At 40.4% G+C, this 18,468-nt stretch overlaps 2 protein-coding genes across 5 annotated transcripts; one reads left to right on the top strand and one right to left on the bottom strand.

The window, feature by feature from the left end:
- The first annotated feature begins 397 nt into the window (after positions 1-397).
- Positions 398-5,601, top strand: dync2li1 (dynein, cytoplasmic 2, light intermediate chain 1). The gene is made up of 13 exons (XM_061790080.1): positions 398-822; positions 901-1,030; positions 1,122-1,156; positions 1,231-1,300; positions 1,425-1,513; positions 1,589-1,781; positions 2,564-2,632; positions 2,723-2,800; positions 2,898-2,977; positions 3,708-3,778; positions 3,898-3,995; positions 4,060-4,152; positions 4,692-5,601. Exons 1-13 carry the CDS (start codon positions 770-772, stop codon positions 4,752-4,754), a joined length of 1,122 nt encoding a protein of 373 aa, XP_061646064.1. The 5' UTR covers positions 398-769; the 3' UTR covers positions 4,755-5,601.
- On the bottom strand, positions 2,873-18,413 carry abcg5 (ATP-binding cassette, sub-family G (WHITE), member 5). Of its 4 annotated transcripts, none has more exons than XM_061790078.1 (15): positions 18,078-18,413; positions 16,607-16,728; positions 15,573-15,709; positions 14,463-14,561; positions 13,621-13,753; positions 13,087-13,226; positions 11,117-11,246; positions 10,819-11,032; positions 9,982-10,187; positions 7,742-7,880; positions 7,473-7,546; positions 7,284-7,395; positions 5,998-6,110; positions 5,718-5,918; positions 2,873-3,003 (listed from the first exon to the last, which is right to left on the bottom strand). In XM_061790078.1, exons 1-14 carry the CDS (start codon positions 18,233-18,235, stop codon positions 5,734-5,736), a joined length of 1,962 nt encoding a protein of 653 aa, XP_061646062.1. In that variant the 5' UTR covers positions 18,236-18,413; the 3' UTR covers positions 2,873-3,003; positions 5,718-5,733. The 4 variants fall into 4 exon arrangements, 3 of the variants coding, with proteins under 3 accessions (XP_061646062.1, XP_061646063.1, XP_061646061.1); XM_061790079.1 differs by having other exon boundaries at positions 2,875-3,006; XM_061790077.1 differs by lacking the exon at positions 2,873-3,003 and having other exon boundaries at positions 5,612-5,918.
- Positions 18,414-18,468: the final 55 nt, after the last annotated feature.

Below are 18,468 nucleotides of genomic sequence, written 5' to 3'. Positions count from 1 at the left end.
TACCAAGTAGTGGACTAGGATGTTGTTATGGGTTTATAAACCACTGAAATATTTTTTTTAAATACATGCAGTGCATCTTATTTATTTAATTAAGTGGATTATTATGAGGCACGGTAGTGACTGGTTCGATCGTCTGCCTCACAGTTCTGAGGACCGGGGTTCAATCCCCGGGCCCACCTGTCTGGAGTTTGCATGTTCTCCTGCGTGGGTTTTCTCCGGGCACTCCGGTTTCCTCCCACATCCCAAAAACATGCATGGTAGGTTAATTGACAACTCTAAATTGCCCGTAGGTGTGAATGTGAGTGCGAATGGTCGTTTGTTTGTATGTGCCCTGTGATTGGCTGGCAACCAGTTCAGGGTGGACCCCGCCTCCTGCCCGATGATAGCTGGGATAGGCTCCAGCACGCCCGCGACCCTTGTGAGGAGAAGCAACTCAGAAAATGGATGGATGGATTATTATTACTACTGTTGTTGTTATTATGGTACATGTGCTCGGGTTGTTCGGGACAGACGTAGCGAGTTCCCATAAAGAACATGTAAGACGAAGTTTTGTTTGTACCGCCAAGAGTGACTAAAAAGTACATTAAGCTTTTATCAGACACCATGTTGAGGTCTTTAAAGGTACATTTGCTAAAACAAACCAAGCAGGGTTGTACATTTTCTTTCATGAAATGTCACATTGTCGTGAACAATCCCAAATTTTATCGCCTGTCTGTCGTAAAACGGAAGTACGTCATCAACGTGCGCCCGTTGTCTTGACAACGGCACTATGCGCTATGTCGGTGGTCTGCAACGACAACAACTGATGATGGCGAAAACATGGTAAGGAAAAGTGATTTTTCCTCGTTTTGTGCTTCTGTACGATACAATAAGTAACGTGACGCGAGGTTCGTGTATCAGCACGGACAAGTTGTGGGACTTGGCCGCCGCTGAGGTCCAAAGTCGGGAGAATGGCGGTGGAGAGGACGTCGGTGGTGGCGGAGAAGCAGCGGGGGAGAGGAGCGTCTTTCTCACAGGAAGCAAGGCTGGGGTACGGCTTCTTCTTCATTACTTGACTTCTTTTTGGAAGCACTATTTATTCATGTTCAGTTAAATGCTACATGTTTCTCTTCTATTTACAGGGTAAGACGTCCATTCTCCTCAGATGCTTGGACAGGTGAGCATTCAAATAGGATGATGAATATAAATAATTACTGCTACTCCAATACCACCCTGTTGTGTACACACCAGGGACGAACCAGCTAAGCCCACTCTGGCTCTGGAGTACACATTTGGCAGGAGGGCCACTGGACACAACACGGTGAGGAACAGATTTATTATTTGGAAAGAAATTATAAAATGTAATTATAATATATCACAAAAACCTGGCATTTTATTCCTATCCACTGTAAGTGTGTGTACAATGTCTCTCATAATGTGTGCAGCCCAAAGACATAGCCCACCTGTGGGAGCTGGGAGGCGGGACCTCCTTGTCAGACCTGATCCAGATCCCCATCACTGCTGACAGCGTCAGGTAGCTCAGATGAGGAACGCACAGCTGAAATCCACCTGGATGGCCGCCGTTCATTGCTCGTTGTGTCTGGTGCAGGTCCCTGTCCGTCATCTTGGTGGTGGATCTGTCTGCTCCGTGCGCTCTGTGGGCGACCGCGGAGACGTTGCTGCAGGCGGCGCGGGCCCACGTGGAGCGGGCCGCTTCCCGGGCGCGACAAGTCGACAAGAGCCGAGCGGCAGCCAAACGCCCGCCGCCCTTCGCGCCACGCGTCCTGCCCAAAGATTTCCCTGTAAGCGTCGCGCGTCTTACACAGAACATTTGGGAAAATTCAGCCTTTATACATTCCTTCAACATGAATTTTTTGTAGCCTTTTATTGTCATGGAATCCATTCAAATTAAATAAACTAAAATTAACTATTAATCATAATAACAAGAACTTACAAAAATGTAAAATTAAGTGTAATATACTACTTATACTATTCTCTTTTAACCTAATTAATAGTAATAGAGTACATAAATCAGTAAAATAAACAGCCATGCTGATACTATTATGACTCTTTTATCTTTTATTTAGCTGATCCACTAGTACATCTTGTATTAATTAGGAAATGCGCCTACAATTATCTAATTAGTTTATGGATGTTAACGTTAAATATATTAAGCGACGGAGCGATGTAAGGCATTATGTCACAACACAGAAAAATGAATTTATGATTTTAGTCAATTCTTTTCCAGAATGAGAGTGCTTAAAGAGGAGGATGCTATTCGTGTGGCACAGCTTGAAGCAGGTGGAGATGGGCCTGGCTCAAGTTGGAGGCCAAAACAAAAAAAGCAAAGAAATGAGACACATTTTATTTTAATCTTAAATTTGTACATCAACATGTACTTGAGCAGTGCAAATAAACAAATCTGTTTGAAGAAAATTTCATTTTGCCGCCTTGTACTCTTCAGAGTCTTCCAGATTGCTTAATTTATATTAAAATAAACCCCCCGTACAATTGTTTTGGGTCACCTTTTTCATGCCTTTGGTGTTTGCACGTCTGGACACAATGATGATGGCTGATTGAACAGGACCGAGAGCTGATCAGCGCATTTCCAGTACCTCTGCTAATCATTGGCAGCAAGTATGACCTCTTCCAGGTAAAACGCACACAAAAATACTCATCACCTTAAGACGGTATTTTTAAATGAGTCATGATTTTAAAAACCTGTACTGTGTGTCCGTTGTAGGAATTACCGTCAGACAAGAGGAAAGTGGTGTGCAAGACGTTGCGTTTTGTTGCTCACTACCACGCCGCCTCACTCATTGTAAGATGACTTGTCACACGCACGCACGCACGACATCACATTCACGCCGTTGGCGTGTTTCACTTCTTCTTCTGATGTGGTTTTGATTGGCGGGCAGTTCAGCAGCATCAAGTCGGAGAGCCTCATGTCCAAGACCAAGAGCTTCTTCTCCCACCTGGCCTTCAACGTGGATGCAGGGTGAACGCAGCTTGCCTTCTTGAACTCTGCTAATGCCACCACACGGATTTACTTTTAGAAAAATGAACTAGAAGCCAAGTTACAACTGTGTGTGTGAAAATGAGGGTTGAAAGTGGTTTAATGTTGCTAATGCGTGTAATATTCAATTGCGCCAAATTGTAACTATCATTGAAGTACTTTTTATTTATAGGTGAAACACTTTAAAACAAAACACCTTTTTGCGTATTACTCTATTGTTTAACTAAATTGTACTTTTTAATATCAGGGATTTTATATTATTCACTTTTATTGTAATGTATAAAGTGAAAGGATTTCTATATGGATTTATTTGTATACATTATATAACCGTACATTTGAAAAATTTCACTTATTTTTGTATGTTTTGAGGAATTAAAGTATCCAAATTTAGAATCCAGAATGTGGTGAAAAAAATAAATTACTGTATAACATTTTGTATTACAATTGTGAAATGCTTTTTGTTACTATGTAATCTATTAGTATTTTGTCAATAAATGCTTACATTGTTTTAAATAAGTGCATGAAAAGTGAATTTCATTCCAAAAAGGTTTGGGATATAATGGAAAAAAATAAGGAGAGAAAATTAAGGGTTGAGGGAAAAAAAGTGTATTAAGAAGTGGAAAAAGTCTCATACATCTGTAATAATAAATGAAATTCAAAATAATACAAATCTAATTATTATTATTCATTTTATTGTGCTGTTCATTTCCAGGAAAACAGTGTCATGTGACTCCAGCAAGCCCCTCATCATTCCAGCAGGTTCCGACTCCTTCAGCCAAATCGGTGAGCTTGGCGCGCTCCTGTGGCCGATACGAGCCACGCACTTAATCAACAGGACGCCCCATGAATTATATACACTTTTTAGAGCTACATTTTTGAAATGTAAATATGATTGATGATAGGCTCTCCACCCACGACGGACGTGGACATCACTTCCCTGCACGCCAGGAACCCCAAAGACCTCTGGAAGAAAGTCTACGAGCGGATCTTCCCTCCAGAGGTCGGCTTTTAATCGACGTAATACCGAAAACAATATCCTGATCCTATTTTATTTATGTGTGCAGAACACCAGCGAGAAGAAGGAAGTTAAGGATCCAGCCAAGGACCCCCAATACAGCGAACCGCAGATCGACGCCATGCGGGCGCAGAAAGATCAGGTAAGGACACACGCGCGTCACTTTCCATTAAAAAAAAAAAAAAAGGCAAGGTTGAAACGTACGCTTGTTGAAGATCGTCACGGTGAGTCGTTACCTCTCAGTTACATGGCGCTTACCTTTGACTTCATCTCGCCTGATCATGCTGCTCTGTCATTGGATGAACTCATTGACCAATAGCAGCACTGGCTGGGTTAAAGGTTCATTAGCCACCTGGATTTAGTTGTACAATAGTAGGAAAAGTAAACATAAAAAAAAAAATATGGACCTAATAAAATAGTAATTTCCTTTTTTTCCTCCATCCATCCTCCAGCATTCCAAAAACGAGCATGTTAGGTTCATTGATGAGTCTAAATTGTCCGTAAGTGTGAATACTTAGTTTTTTTTTTTGGCCAAAGTTGGCTCTGATTAGGCTCACTATTGAGTGCGCTGGAGCCTATGAGGACAAGCGCAATAGAAAATGGATGGATGCGTAGCACATTCTCCTCTTTACTGAGTAGGACACTTTTTGATGTTGAGAAATGATTTTTTTCTGTCTGCAGGAGTTGGAAGAGTACAAGAAGAATGCAGCAAAGTCTTGGAAAGGCCTGGAACTGGACACGTAACTTAAAAGACTGTATTTACTGTATATTACACCACTTGTCATCTTTTTTTTCCCCCAACAGAAATTCACAAATTTCTACTCCTGGGAATTACTGTGAAATTTTGCGCATTTTAAAGGGAGGAAAAAAAGAAAAACAAAATCGAAATCTACATTACATTCTGACATTGATCAATGTAATATACACACAACAGTGACACGAGTACACAGCCGGAGCAGTTTGTTGACTTTAGTGATTTTTTAAATCATTTCTTCCAGAAATGAATAATTGTTAGGGTTATCCTGTAAATCTACATATATTCTCAATTTAGCATGCACCGAAAGGAGACCGGAGACACACCAAACATAACCGGAGTCAGTACTTATCTTATCAAAAGGAGAAGCAGTCGCTCTTTCAGCGATCTGGAATCTTCTGACGTCTGTCTCCCCTGTGCCCTTTTTATTAACATTTGAGTAGGTGGTATCCCATTCCATGACCTTTTAAGGACTTGTTTGTTATCAAGATGTGGCCAGTGCCTCGAGGTGTGGGAGTTTGTGCATTGTAGTACTTTTCCAAACTGCTCGTTTCCAGTGAACAAGGGTGCTATCATCTTAATGCAGTTACAGCAACAATGTGTTTTGATGCGATAATATATACCATTTTTCCATCAATAATTGTATTTCATTTAAATAAGTGTGGGTGGTAATGATACCTACCTCAGTACACAGTTGTAATTCATTACAAACCCAGGTGAGGCATATTAATTGAGCAGAGAAAATCTGGCATTATCCATTAATGACTGCCTTTTTTTGTTTGTTTTGTGTTACTTTTTGACTTTATATGTGGACAGTGATGTATTGAAGAATAAACATGCTACAATACAGCAGCTAGAAATGAATTCTTTATACAGTACATACAACAAAAAAATAATTAGACATGAGAGCTAATGTTTGGTCGACTGTGTTGTTGTGTTGAGTTCACGTGTACCTAATGTTGCGTCCAGTCAGTGGAGCACCAGTCTGTCTCTGATCTTGAATGAGACGATGCCCAGCAGCAGGAGGGCGGGCAGGAAGGAGTACAGGAGCACAAAGTCCAGCGTGTAGCGGGACAGAGCGCCGGGGTAGCCTTCGTCCACGATCTGATCGCCCTGCGTGATGAGGCACTGTCCCGGGAAAGGACCGGAGTGGTCTGCGGAAAACCAGGAGTGCCAATTCACGACTCGAGAATGACTTGAATCGTCGTCAGATCTCCTCCTCGGTGAGCTTACTGCACGTGAAGTGAAGGCCGTGGAACTCCGTGACGATGAGCAGCTCGCAGCTGTACTTCTGGAACGTCAAGTAGCTCAGCCACTGGAAGACGGTCGGCATCTGCGCTGTGCTCCTGTTCACACGATAATAGAGAAATGTTTCTTGGGGGCGGGGGGGGAAAGGGCGCAATGATGGTCTCTAAAATGACATACAGTAATCCCTCGCTTATCGCAGAGATTAGATTCCGGACCAACCAGCAATAGGTGAAATCCGCAAAGTTTTTTTTTTTTTTTGGATTATACATATTTCAAAAAACTCACACAAACACAAAAAATTGTCACACCCAAAAAAAAAAAAAAAGACTCAAGAACCTCTCTCACGAACAAAAAAAAAAAACACAAAAAATTCCCCCCCCAAAAAAATAATCTGACACACCCAAAAACCTCACAAACAAAACAAAAAAACACACAAAAATTCCCCCCCCCCCTCAAAAAAGACACCCAAAAACCTCTCGCGAGCAAAAAAAACACACACACAAAATTCTCACATGCAAAAACTGTACACAGGCACACAAAAACTCATACGCTCCAAAAAATGTTCTCACACACACAAATCTCACACAGACTAAATAGCCTTACACACACAGCAATAAAACTGACAAAAAAAAACACATGCAACAACAAAAAGTCATACACAAAACCTCCTACGCACACTCAAAATAACCTCTCACACGCCCATAAAACTGATGTGACTGCTTGTCCTTTCAACACCGGCACAATATGAAGCAGTTTTGTTTAAACATATATAACATGAGTTTTAATGTGACTGCTTGCCATTTAGCAACATTAACAGAACAATAACAATAAGTCATTTTTGGACAATAATCATGGTGTTTGTGCTCATCTCTCAGCATGGACACATATCAGAAAGAAGAATGTTTTTGGACACATGCTTGTCTCTCACCATTATTCCAACAGTAACATTTTAAACAGCCTTTACATGATTGCTTGGTTTTGATGCAAAATAGCACCTGTTTCAATTCTTGTCTAGGCTGCACTAATGTAAATACAGTTAAATGCCTGTCTGTCAGTATTCCCACACAAGGCAGTTGCCATTGATGTGTCATAAACAGCCTCATTAAAGTTGTGCATTGCTGGTGTCACTTTATATATGTATAGCGAAAGAAAAAGTAGACGTAGCGGTATAAGTAGTTACTGGATGTGGACATACCACTAGCATGAATGCTTTTCTCTCAGCATTCACACAATCAAAAATACTTTTTGGGACACATACGTAATAGCATTACCGGAGGAATCCAGAGCCCAGTAGGATCCCTGCAATGTTGAGCAGAGCCACTCCAGTGTTGACCATGTTGGGGTCCTGGACCACGCCCAACAGGACCACCGTCAGCAGCTCGCCTGGAAGACGTGGCGCAATCCCACCAAAGTTCAAACGCACGACAACACTGCAGTCAGCGCTGATGTGACGAGAGCACCTGTAATGTGAGGAACCATGACCACCGCCGTGAAACACAGGAAGCGCCACGTCTCAGGATGCATCCCCACCGTCCTTGACAGCAAAGAACAAGTACAATTAGTGTACCGCATGTTATTGATGGACTTCCACGTTGTATATACAACTCTGGGGGGGAAAAAAACAAAAACATTATATAATTGACAGTAAAAATGTAATTCTACTTTGGTATCTAAAAACATTTCAGAGTCCGTGCTTATTTTTAGGAGTTAAATCAGTACTTCTGTGTACCAGTAGAGGAAGGAGGTAAAGATGAAGACGCTGAGGATGCTGAAGGGCAGGATGTGGAAGATGTAGGCCAAGAACATTTGCCATTTCCTGTACAAGCCATCTTGACTCTCCTGGTCACCGATGGCTCGCAGGGCGGGAACTGCAGTACACAGTGAAAGCAATCATATTTTAAACATATACAAGCCACGGTGACTGCACTGGCAGTTGTTATCTCAGAGATCCAAGGTCAGGTTCATGTCCTCCTCCACCTCAGGCCGTCTGGGTGCTTATGGAGTGTGTTTTATTGTCTCTTATCGGCGCAGTCCGACACAAATACAGCCTACTGATAAGTTTGCTAGTCAACAGCTAAGAGCGGACTTAAGCGATGTTCAAGCTGGAGCACCATTATGAAGAAATGAAACGGCAAGCAAGCCTTACTATATAAGGCAGGGGGAACCAATCAGTAACAAAATGTAATGATAAATACATTAAATGCCAATAGGATATTATAATGGCGTATCAGTGTAAATTGTTTTTAAATAAAACCATTTTTAAAAATGTGACGTAAAAAAAGTATTTCTATTGGAGCACAATTAAGGGTTAAGGTAGTAGTTACAATACAATAAAAAAAAAATTTATGATAAACATTTACATATTGTAAAGTTATTAAATGTAATTAGTGGAAAGCAGAAAAAAATACTTTGAAAATAGCAGTATCATCTCATTTCACTCGAATTAAAAATAAATATACAGAACATTAAAAATATATTTTCAAAATATATATTCAATATTTCTATATTTTTTGTCTATGGAGATAAGCTTACATTGCTTACAGTTTTTATTTTCTTTAACTAGTTTAACCTTTTATATGTAAAATATACAGTATAATAATACAATAAATATAGCTATACTGTATAAAGAATTCATAAAAATATAATTATAATAAGAATAATTTCATAATAAAAACATACCTTTATTATCTTAAATGTAACTATCTAAACAAAATGTCGGTCATTCTGTGGATTATTTCTCAGGAGGATTTGGCATTTTTGTGGAGAATGTCAAGGAGGCCCAGCAATATTGCATTAAAAGACAGTCCTTACCTACTGCTATAATTTCCTGCCTTACCGACACGCAGGAATATAGATTAAATTTACATTACTTATACACTTATTACTTACTGATAAGAAATCATATGTAATTAATGTGTTTCAAATAAATTTCACTAGCTCTCTTTCCCAGTGAATGTTAACAATTGAGGGTACTTCAGTTCACACAGACTGCCATAAAAAGTTAACTTTTTATAGCACTTGCAAGCGCATATAAGGTACACAAAGATAACAACAGACAAACCTTAGTATAGTAAGTGGAGGTTTGTAGGTTAAAAGGCACTGAGGGAGGTCGCTGAACTCTGAAAACTGGAAGAGCAGATATAAGAAACTCCTGTACATCAATGAGATTTCTGGCTCTGCATATGGGGCATAGAGTACTGTGCCCCAACACTGTTTGTTTAGTTTTTTTAAATATTTAATACAGAGCAGTTGTGTATAGAAACATTTGCTATAATCTTTATATTGCTGCTTTTTTGAATGATTTTCATAATCTGTCCGACATGTTTTTGTCACCTCTCCATCCAGTTATGACTAAACCCAGTGAATTCTGCCTATAAACAAGTGACTGTTGCCAGGAAATATAATCCCCCGAAACCCAATGAGATTCAGTTGATAGCACTGTTTTTTAATATATATATATATATATATATATATATATATACACACACACTTCATACAGAGCAACTACTCAATTTAGAAATTAATGTAAATAAAAATATTTCTGACATTGCATTCGGGGCAGTGAGTAGAGTGCCCCACCAGATGGCACTGTTTTTTTTTGTTTTTTTTTTTTTTTTTTTAGTATTTAAAACAGAACATATAACATCACCATATAACACTTTCTACAATCTTATAATGCTTTTTCTTGGACTGTAAAATGAATATACAAATAAAATTTCTGACTATGCATTCGGGTCAGAGAGGACGGTGCTCCACGAAATCTAGTACTGTTTTTTTTATTTTTTTTTATAATGAACACAAAGCAGTGACTCAAGTTTGAAATTTATGTGTATAAATACATTTTCTATAATCGTTTTTGGAGTAATTCCCATCTGCCTCCCTATTCTTCCGATTGACTCTGCCTAGTAACAAGTGACGTGAATCGTGGCCAGAAATCAAGAAGTCAGATGGGATGCTGCCGTGACTTACAGAGGGCGACGGCGTTGAGCATTCCGGTGTAGGGCGAGGCGCCGACACTCTGATAGATGATGCCGATGCGGTCCTGCACGGCGCCTTTAGCAATGTTGTCGTCCAAATGCATGACGAAGAAGGCCACGAAAAAGCCGTAGATCAGGTTCTGAGAGAGACGCATCAGGACCCCCATACGATCTCTGGACAGGTTCCGCATGGTCCGCCTTTGGAGAATACAATAAATCTTGGTAATTTTTTTCAATATTGAAGTCCTCTCACCAATGAATATTTTTTCCATTATTTATTCGAGTTTAAATTTTCATTTTGTATTTCTTCTTTATTTTTAATTGTATTCAATTAGTATATTAACATTAAAATGTGCATTGTGTAATTTTAAAAAAAATAAATCTTTATAACTACTTTTATACAGCACCATTCAAGGGACCAAAAGATGCTTAATTATTTTTGTATAATCTTTATATGTCATCTCAAAATGTCATTTTTAATGCAGTATTTTGTTCCCTTTAAATGCATATCTATTTTACATTTTTGTGTTGTTTTAATTTCATTTAAAATTGTATTTGTTAATTTTGTTAACACACATTTATTTTATTACATAATAGAATTTACATAATAATTATGCTGCTGTACAGTCAAAAGTGGGAGATAAAAAGATAAAAACAAAATAAAAGAAATAAGTGTGGGTTTTTGTGGAAAAACAGGTAATAGTTTCCCCCGCCAAAATGTGCGAACAGGTGAATGTGCGAATGCCAAACCACGAATATATGGATGTCCACTGTATTGTCCAATTTTCACAATGATGTCAATCATCCGACTGCAAGTATTTGGATTGACCTGAGCAGAACGGCCAGCTTGGCAGCGCCTCCGGGCGATTCTTTGCTCTTGAAGGGGATGGCAGCCTTGTCGCGGTCGTGCAGGCTCTGCTGCGTCCTAGACAACATGCGCTTGAAGATGGCCGACTTCTGGTAGGAGCACGTGATCTCGTGCATGCGGCTGAAGGTGGTCGCCTCGCGCTCGCTGCTGCGGGTGTCCACTGACGTGAAGTCAACTGTTTAGGAAGGGACGTCAAATGATGGAACGTTTCGCTTTTACACTGTAGATTACTAAACGTGTGAGTCTATGGCACAAGTACCATAGATGTCGAAGGGGTTGCAGTATTCCGGACATTCGTATCCACATTGGCTGAAGAAGACCACCATCTCGTCGGGTTGGCCGCAGAAAACTAACTCACCGCGACTCATCACTGCAATCCTGCTGAACACCTGCACATACAAAAAAGTTTTTAAGCCGTGGTTTTTCGAGTTTTTACAACGCATTAACGCAGAAGCTGTTGTCAGCCACAGCTCACGCGCAGACACTCACACGATGAGATCACAAACCTATCATCCCACCAGGCCACGCTTCTTTAAGGCACATGCATTTATTTAACACGGACACTACAATATTCACAGAATTTTCTATACATTTTGTTTTGTTGTGTTCAAATTCATTTACATATTTAAAAAGTGTTTTAATACATTTAAATGTGTTTCTGGCATGTGGGAGGGGTGAAATTATATTAAATTATTTAATTATTTAATTATAATTATTTAAATTATATTAAAAAAGTGTTTTAATGGTCTCTCTAGATCGTGAACTTTCACCTGTTGCAGCTGTAACGTATCACATGCAATAAAAAGGGTTCACTGGAAATGTTTGTTACTGAGATTCACTCGTTATGCAGTGCTCCACTCGATGTAGCAAAATCTTTTTATATTTAATGCAGAGCAGTGATTATTTAGCATTATAGAATTATGAATCACTACTCTGCATTAAATATAAAAGCAATATTGAAGGAAAACGAACATTTGCTACATCAGGTGGGGCACTGCCCCTGGTACCCTTGTGGCTTCTAATGACTCTTGCATGTGGAATAACTAAATTAAATGTAAAATACATGTTGGGTAGGAATGAAAACAGCTGGTGGGGCACTGTCTCTGCTGCCCCTAATGCAGAGTCACGTCTAAGTCAAATTGTGAATATAGTCGGCGGTTTGAGTCCCTCAGAAGGCATATGGAATAACTGCCTCTAGACAGAGGGCTGACAAAAAGCATTTGTGGAGATTAGAGGGCAGACTATAAGCATTATAGGACATTTTTGAAACACTGCTTTGCATTAAATTTAACATGCATCTTGGATAGGAAGTAAAAATGCCATCTGCTCCATCTTATGGGGCACTGCCCCTCCAGCCCCAAATTTAGAGTCACTGGCTGTACTTTTTCAGTCCATAGTTTATTGGTGTATAAAATTATGACTGTGGCTTGTGTATGACTGAATTGTTGCCATCTCGACTCCTGCATAGGGCATATGCAACGACTGCCCCTAGACAGAGGGTTGACTGAAAGCATTATAGGTCATGTATGTCGACTATATCCAGGGGCTGTTATTCCATTTCCCTACTTAGACACGAATCAATAAAAAACTTTGTACAATCAGTATTAAATATAATTTACAGGGTACGCAGGGGCAGTGTCCCACCACAACATTTGTAGTCAGCCCTCTTTTCCTTTCGAGCCAAGATTTATTTTATATTTAAGACAGAGCAGCGATTCAGAAACATCCTATAATGCTTTTATCGTCACACATCAGCCCAGGGACTATGGGCTTGAACTGGCGACCATTTGGTCACAAGCCCCAAACGCAGAGGAGGCAGTGCTCCACCAGATGTAGTAAATGGTTCTGTTTTCCTTCCTACCCAAGTTGTCTTTTACAGTATATTTAATACAGAGCAGCAACTCCTAAATCTCCTGTAATGCTTTTCTAGGCCCCCCTATGTCCAGGGGGTATGCCGCAATCAAAGTGGCGACCATTTGGCCACAAGTCACATAAAAAAAAAATTAAACCAATAAAACACGAACGAGTACAACCAGTGGTGACAGCATTAAAGGGACACAGGGGCAGTGCCCCACCAGCAGCGATTCATAAACTTCATATAATTATTTTATTGTTACGCATATGTCCAGGGCCTATGCAGGAATAAAACTGGCGACCTGAGTCACTGCTACTCAAGTCTGACTATATTGAGAATTCAATCAAATGCCATTTGACTTTGTGTGTTCTTACCGTGAAGAGTTCCGAGCGAGGCTGGTGGATGGTGACGATGACGACGCGGTTCCTGCGAGCCAGCTCGGCCAGCAGCACCACAATCTGATTGGCCGTCATGCTGTCCAGGCCCGTGGTGGGCTCGTCCAATAGGATCACCCCTGCCGACGATGACATCATTCCCGGTTTAAACTTTTAAACTTGACTCGTCGCAGATAAGCGCTGACTTATTTATGACTTCATTAGTCTAATGAGGACAATTAAAAGATTGTCCTTCAGAGTGCAATTAAATGGAGATTAATTCATTTTCTGCTCGATTGGAGTGGAAATGAATGGGAACTCCTCACATTCTAAGCGTGCGTGTGTGCATTCTAATCCTGAATGATGAGGACAAGGGCCTTCGTCCTCAGTGGAGTTCCGCAGAGCTGATAAAACGAGCCCAGAGACCTCACTCTCTCTCTCATTGTGCTTTGATAACAGAAGACTTTACTTTCACGGCCATCTTTCTTCTTCTTGGAGAATTTTTCTTCCACCTTCCCCTCAGTGCTGACTTACGGGGGTCTTGCAGGAGCTGGCTGGCGATGGAGACCCTCCTCCTCTCACCTCCGGAGATTCCCGGGAAAACGCGGCCGCCGATCACGCTGTGGGCCACGTGGCTCAGACTCAGCTCAGCCATCACTGATGACACCTTTAGAAATGTATAAAAAATTACATTTTATATTTCATAATATCAGAGTCTATGACACATGTATTATTATGTTATCACTGCATAATGACTATTGCATTTATTTATTACATACAGATTTACAATACTGACTCTATATACACGTTGGAACCCTTCATTGCACTTACTAATGCACCTAATTACTGTAAATTATATCAATGAATTTCTCCTTTATTCTAATATTTAAAAAAAATAATTGTAATATGTTTGATGTTATAATGATTTAGTAATAATATTGTCATCATCTTCATCATACTTGCATCATAATTTAGATGTTATAATGATTTAGTAATAATATTGTCATCATCTTCATCATACTTGCATCATAATTTAGATAAGATTTATATTGCACCTTTCAAGGGACCCAAATATTCAAGCAAGGATATTTAATGTATTAAATTATTATATATTTAATAGTAATTTTACTTAGAATGTATTACTCATTTTTTATTATACAAATAAAATATATTATTACATTAAATATTGCTTTCATTTTGTTATGTAAAATATTTATTATTTTTATAGTATTTTACTTGTATTATTACGGTAGTTAATTAAAATGAAAAATGACCTTTTTCTTTTTTTTTTTAAATTACCTCATTATTATGATTGTTATTTTATTATCATTTTTCTAATCTCTGTCCATCCATCTATTGCACATGTGTAGGCCCACCTTGTTTTGGATGGCTTTGGCAGAGTGCTTTCTGAGGGCCAGCTGTGCCGTGTAGGTCAAAGTCTCCTCCACAGTCAGATAACTCAGTAGGTTGTCACTCTGGGAGAAGAAACAGAAAGGGAATATTGGATGAGACTGTTGATTTATGGCAAAGACTATATGTGGATGCATGGTAAAGACTATTGATGAGTGCCGAAGACTCGGGTACTGGATGGTGAAGAATCTGTATTGATGCATGGTGAAAACTGTTGATGCACATTGAATAGACTGTAACAAACACAGACACACAGCTTGAACCTACAGCCTGCCTCAATTAACACGCGGTCCAATTGCATTCCTCCACAGAGTCTCTCATGTGAATGACTTTAATATCAGGTGCTCATATCAGCTCCTCATCTGCAGCTTAGCAGCCAAAGTTAATGACAAAGCTTAGAGTCGATGGACAAGTGTGTGTGTGTGGGCGTGCTTGTGTTATCAGCTAGTGGGGAGATAATTTAAAAGGGGCTGTTTTAAGACAGTCTTTTTAATTCAGGCTTTGGATACACTTGAGCACCTCTCACTGAGAGATTAGGAGCATGAGGAGGCCATGGAGGACCTCAAAGTTAATTTAAGTACTGAGAAACCTTTGGCAAGACTTTCTCCCTAGAGTTTGCTAACCCAAATAGCTACAGTACGTGCAAAATGTCTGTTGTGTGCGCAGCAGCATAAGTCATATTTGAAAGGTGGGGGGAACAGCCAGAAAGAATTCGTCGACCAGTTTTAAACAATTTTAGCTAATCTTAAATTGCGGTTAAAAAGTCTAAGCAATGTGATTGGCCCAGCCAAGTGTCATTTAACAATGACAATGACTTCTTTAAGCTGCAGTATCAAAATTAAACTCTAGAGTTTGCGTCGGAATTAAATAGTAGATAAATATGATCATCAATGATAAAGTACATTAAATGTAGCTAGAATAATAATTAGGAGAGTATATTCTCTTACAATTGGGTGCTGGATGGTATAACTGCAGGGGACAAAAACACCCCTCTGAAAAATTGTGTGTGTGGGGGTGGGCGGGTGGAGGTGAGGCGGGGGGGTAAATTTACGATTACGGCTGTGTGTGCGCGTCACCTGCAGCACATAAGAGAAGCATTCCTGGTATTCTTCTCTCGCCAGTTTCCTGCCATTGACGAAGACTTCGCCCGACAGGGTGCCAGAGTTCCTGATCCTTCCCGAGATGGCGTCCAACAACGTGGTCTTTCCGGAACCTGTAGAATACAAAAATACGCATTCGATCTTGAACGGAAGGAAAAATGACACTATTTTCCATTTCATTTTGATTAAGGAGCAAGTGTTGCAGGGCCCCACGAGATTCACTGGATGGCACCCAAGGGTCCATTTTCTATACCACTTATCCCTGGGTTTTCTCCGGGTATTCCAACTTCCTCCCACATTCCCAAAACATGCATGTTATTTTCATTGAAGACGCAGTAATTGTCCTTAGGTGTCAATGTGAATGTGAATAGCTGCTTGTCTTTAGGTTCCCTGTGACTGGCTAGCTTCGGTGAACATTTTAAATGTTTTAATTTCTTTTTTATATTGACAATTTAAATTCATTTTATGTTTTTAAAATTGTGATTTTTGGGATCCTGTGCTAAAAAACACACAGTATTTTCCATTTCACATTAGGGGCAAGTGTTCTGGTGCTCCGCGAGATCCACGAAATGGGAGATCCACAAGTGTTGCAATGTCCCACCACGGCCCACAGATGGCACTTGAGTGAAAAAAAATTGTTTGGAATTAATGTAATCAAGTAAAGATTGTGCTTATTGGACTCCTGTGCCAATATATGACACTACGCTGAGTTCAATTTGCATTAGGGGCAATTTTTGAAGTGGCCCACCAGATCGAGCATATGGCACTTGGATGAAAAATATTTAGCATTAATATCAAGAAAATGACATTAAAATACGTATGGTATAGTACTTGTATTGTAATTACGGTAGAATTTTGTAGTACTTGAACTTCCTGTTCCGGTCACCTCTCCTTGTCTATTCCCTCCTGTTTGGGGCTGCAGAGCACTATGCCGACTTGATGTCTAATGATTGTACGTCACCAATTTGGCCTGGCAACAAGTTGTGCCCGGGTCTGAGCTGGGACCCCACCTGAGTTGCCCAGGATACCCATAATCTGCCCGCTGTCCACGTGGAAGGAGACGTTGTTGAGGATCTGACGAGTCCATCGCTTCCTGTAGGAGGGCAAGTCCCACCAGGGGCCCACACGCTCGCTGCAAGGACATAAAGACCCTCCTTAGATCTCAATCCTCTGCCAAGGCTGAACAATAATACCAGATAGCAATTGATTCCCCTGGTACTATTAGTAAGAACTAGTAGTAGGATTGTGCTTATTGTTCAAACTAGAGCTAGGACCACAAAATGGGTTAGGACTTGTTAGTGTCATGCCAAGGGTTAGAACTACAAATAGTTCCATTTGGGTTAGGAGTAGGAAATAATTACCGTAGTGCCTTGACTTATGAGTTTATTTTGTTCTGTGACCACGCTAGTAACTGAAAACATTCATATCGCAAATCATCTTTCCGTATTGAAATGTATGGGAGTGCCATAATCTGTTCCAGCCTCCCCCCAAAAAAGAAAATCAATATCTTCTTGTAACGGGCTCTATAATAAGAAAATAACACCCGTAGTATTATACTAACAGTTATAACAAATAAATAGAATGTAAGAACATAAAACAGTTGGTGCATCATGACTGTGATGTGAGTGCCTCGGCCACCAGGGACAGTATAACACAGACATACGGATATACACAAAGGAGACGATCCCAACTGCTCAGCTGCAGTAAGAGTAGTCGTTTGCTGCAGAGGATAAGGAATATATGCTTGTGAGTTTTATGTTATATTGACTGTCTACATCTGTTGTGTTCAAATATGTTACTTACAGGGTTGTCACACAAAGACATTGATGATATTCATTAGCCCATCTTTGGCGTTTTGCATTGTGTGTTAGCACTAAGCAGCGGACAAGCCTAAGGCAAAGTGATGTCGTTTTCAATACACAATGTGTAATTCTCTTTGTTTTATATTTTGGTTGACAAACTTCAACTGGGAGTGGCGAAGACATGGTCAGTATCTGACAAACCTTCTAGCGCTTGTACCTCAAATTTTTGCTTGCAAGTCAAAGTGAAAACTCAGTCACGCGATGGCTCATGTCTCGAAAAATTCAAGTCGAAGTACCCCTGTACTACTACTGGTAAAGCTACCAGAACTACAGTATGTTGACCTTTTTTTTTTGGGGGGGGGGGGGGGGGGAGAACTAGAAATTGGTTTAAAAATAAAGTCATGGTTAGAACTAAACTTGGGTCAGAAAAGGGATTAGTGGTAGAAGGTGACAACTACAGTTAGAGAATTCTTACTAGAGTCAAAACTATGGTTACATTTTGGGTTAGGATTAGAGAATTTGGACTTGGGCTAAAATTAGCATCAGGGTTACAACTAGAATTAGGGTCTGGGGTAAAACAGAACTAGGGTTACAAATAGGGTTAGGTTCGCACCAGGGTTAGGTTTAGACAACCAGAAAAGGGGGTTAGAACAGGATCTCCAGTTCCAAGTGTGCTTACCTGACTGTGTAGGTGAGCTTGCTGACACTGAGCGAGCATCGCGGCTCGGCTGTCTCCTCTCCGCCGTCTTTCACAGCCTCCGACACGAACTTGAAGGACTCTTTGGCCTCGCTGTCCTGGCCGGGACTCTCCAGCTGCACAGAGTACTGTCTGCTCATCTTTAAACCGCGTCCACATGAGCTCCAGGTCCCCTAAGACTAACCAGAGAGAGCCATAAACACACTGCTGGGGCATGTGGCCTTATCTCAGGGAACTTTGATCCACGCTCGTATAAAGCAGACGGGGTGGCGAGCAGCGTGTCCTAGAACGCGGCACGGAACATGTGAGGTGACGGGACATCATTTTGGAGGAGACTTCTCCCCGACAGGACACGAGAACACAGGGGGTTGTG

The sequence above is a fragment of the Phyllopteryx taeniolatus genome, chromosome 11, assembly GCF_024500385.1.
Source record: "Phyllopteryx taeniolatus isolate TA_2022b chromosome 11, UOR_Ptae_1.2, whole genome shotgun sequence".
Classification (NCBI taxonomy): domain Eukaryota; kingdom Metazoa; phylum Chordata; class Actinopteri; order Syngnathiformes; family Syngnathidae; genus Phyllopteryx; species Phyllopteryx taeniolatus.
Note: the sequence above shows the minus strand (reverse complement) of the source record. Positions and strands in the feature narration are given on the sequence as shown.

Excerpts from the sequence above, each read along its gene's own strand:
- dync2li1 (XM_061790080.1), top strand. The coding sequence starts at position 770 with ATGCGCTATGTCGGTGGTCTGCAACGACAACAACTGATGATGGCGAAA. Across the intron at positions 1,514-1,588 it reads ATCACTGCTGACAGCGTCAG|GTCCCTGTCCGTCATCTTGG; the intron begins GTAGCTCAGATG and ends TGTCTGGTGCAG. Across the intron at positions 2,633-2,722 it reads GCAAGTATGACCTCTTCCAG|GAATTACCGTCAGACAAGAG; the intron begins GTAAAACGCACA and ends TGTCCGTTGTAG.
- abcg5 (XM_061790078.1), bottom strand. The coding sequence starts at position 18,235 with ATGAGCAGACAGTACTCTGTGCAGCTGGAGAGTCCCGGCCAGGACAGC. Across the intron at positions 11,033-11,116 it reads CAACCCCTTCGACATCTATG|TTGACTTCACGTCAGTGGAC; the intron begins GTACTTGTGCCA and ends CTTCCTAAACAG. Across the intron at positions 7,396-7,472 it reads CATGGTTCCTCACATTACAG|GCGAGCTGCTGACGGTGGTC; the intron begins GTGCTCTCGTCA and ends CACGTCTTCCAG.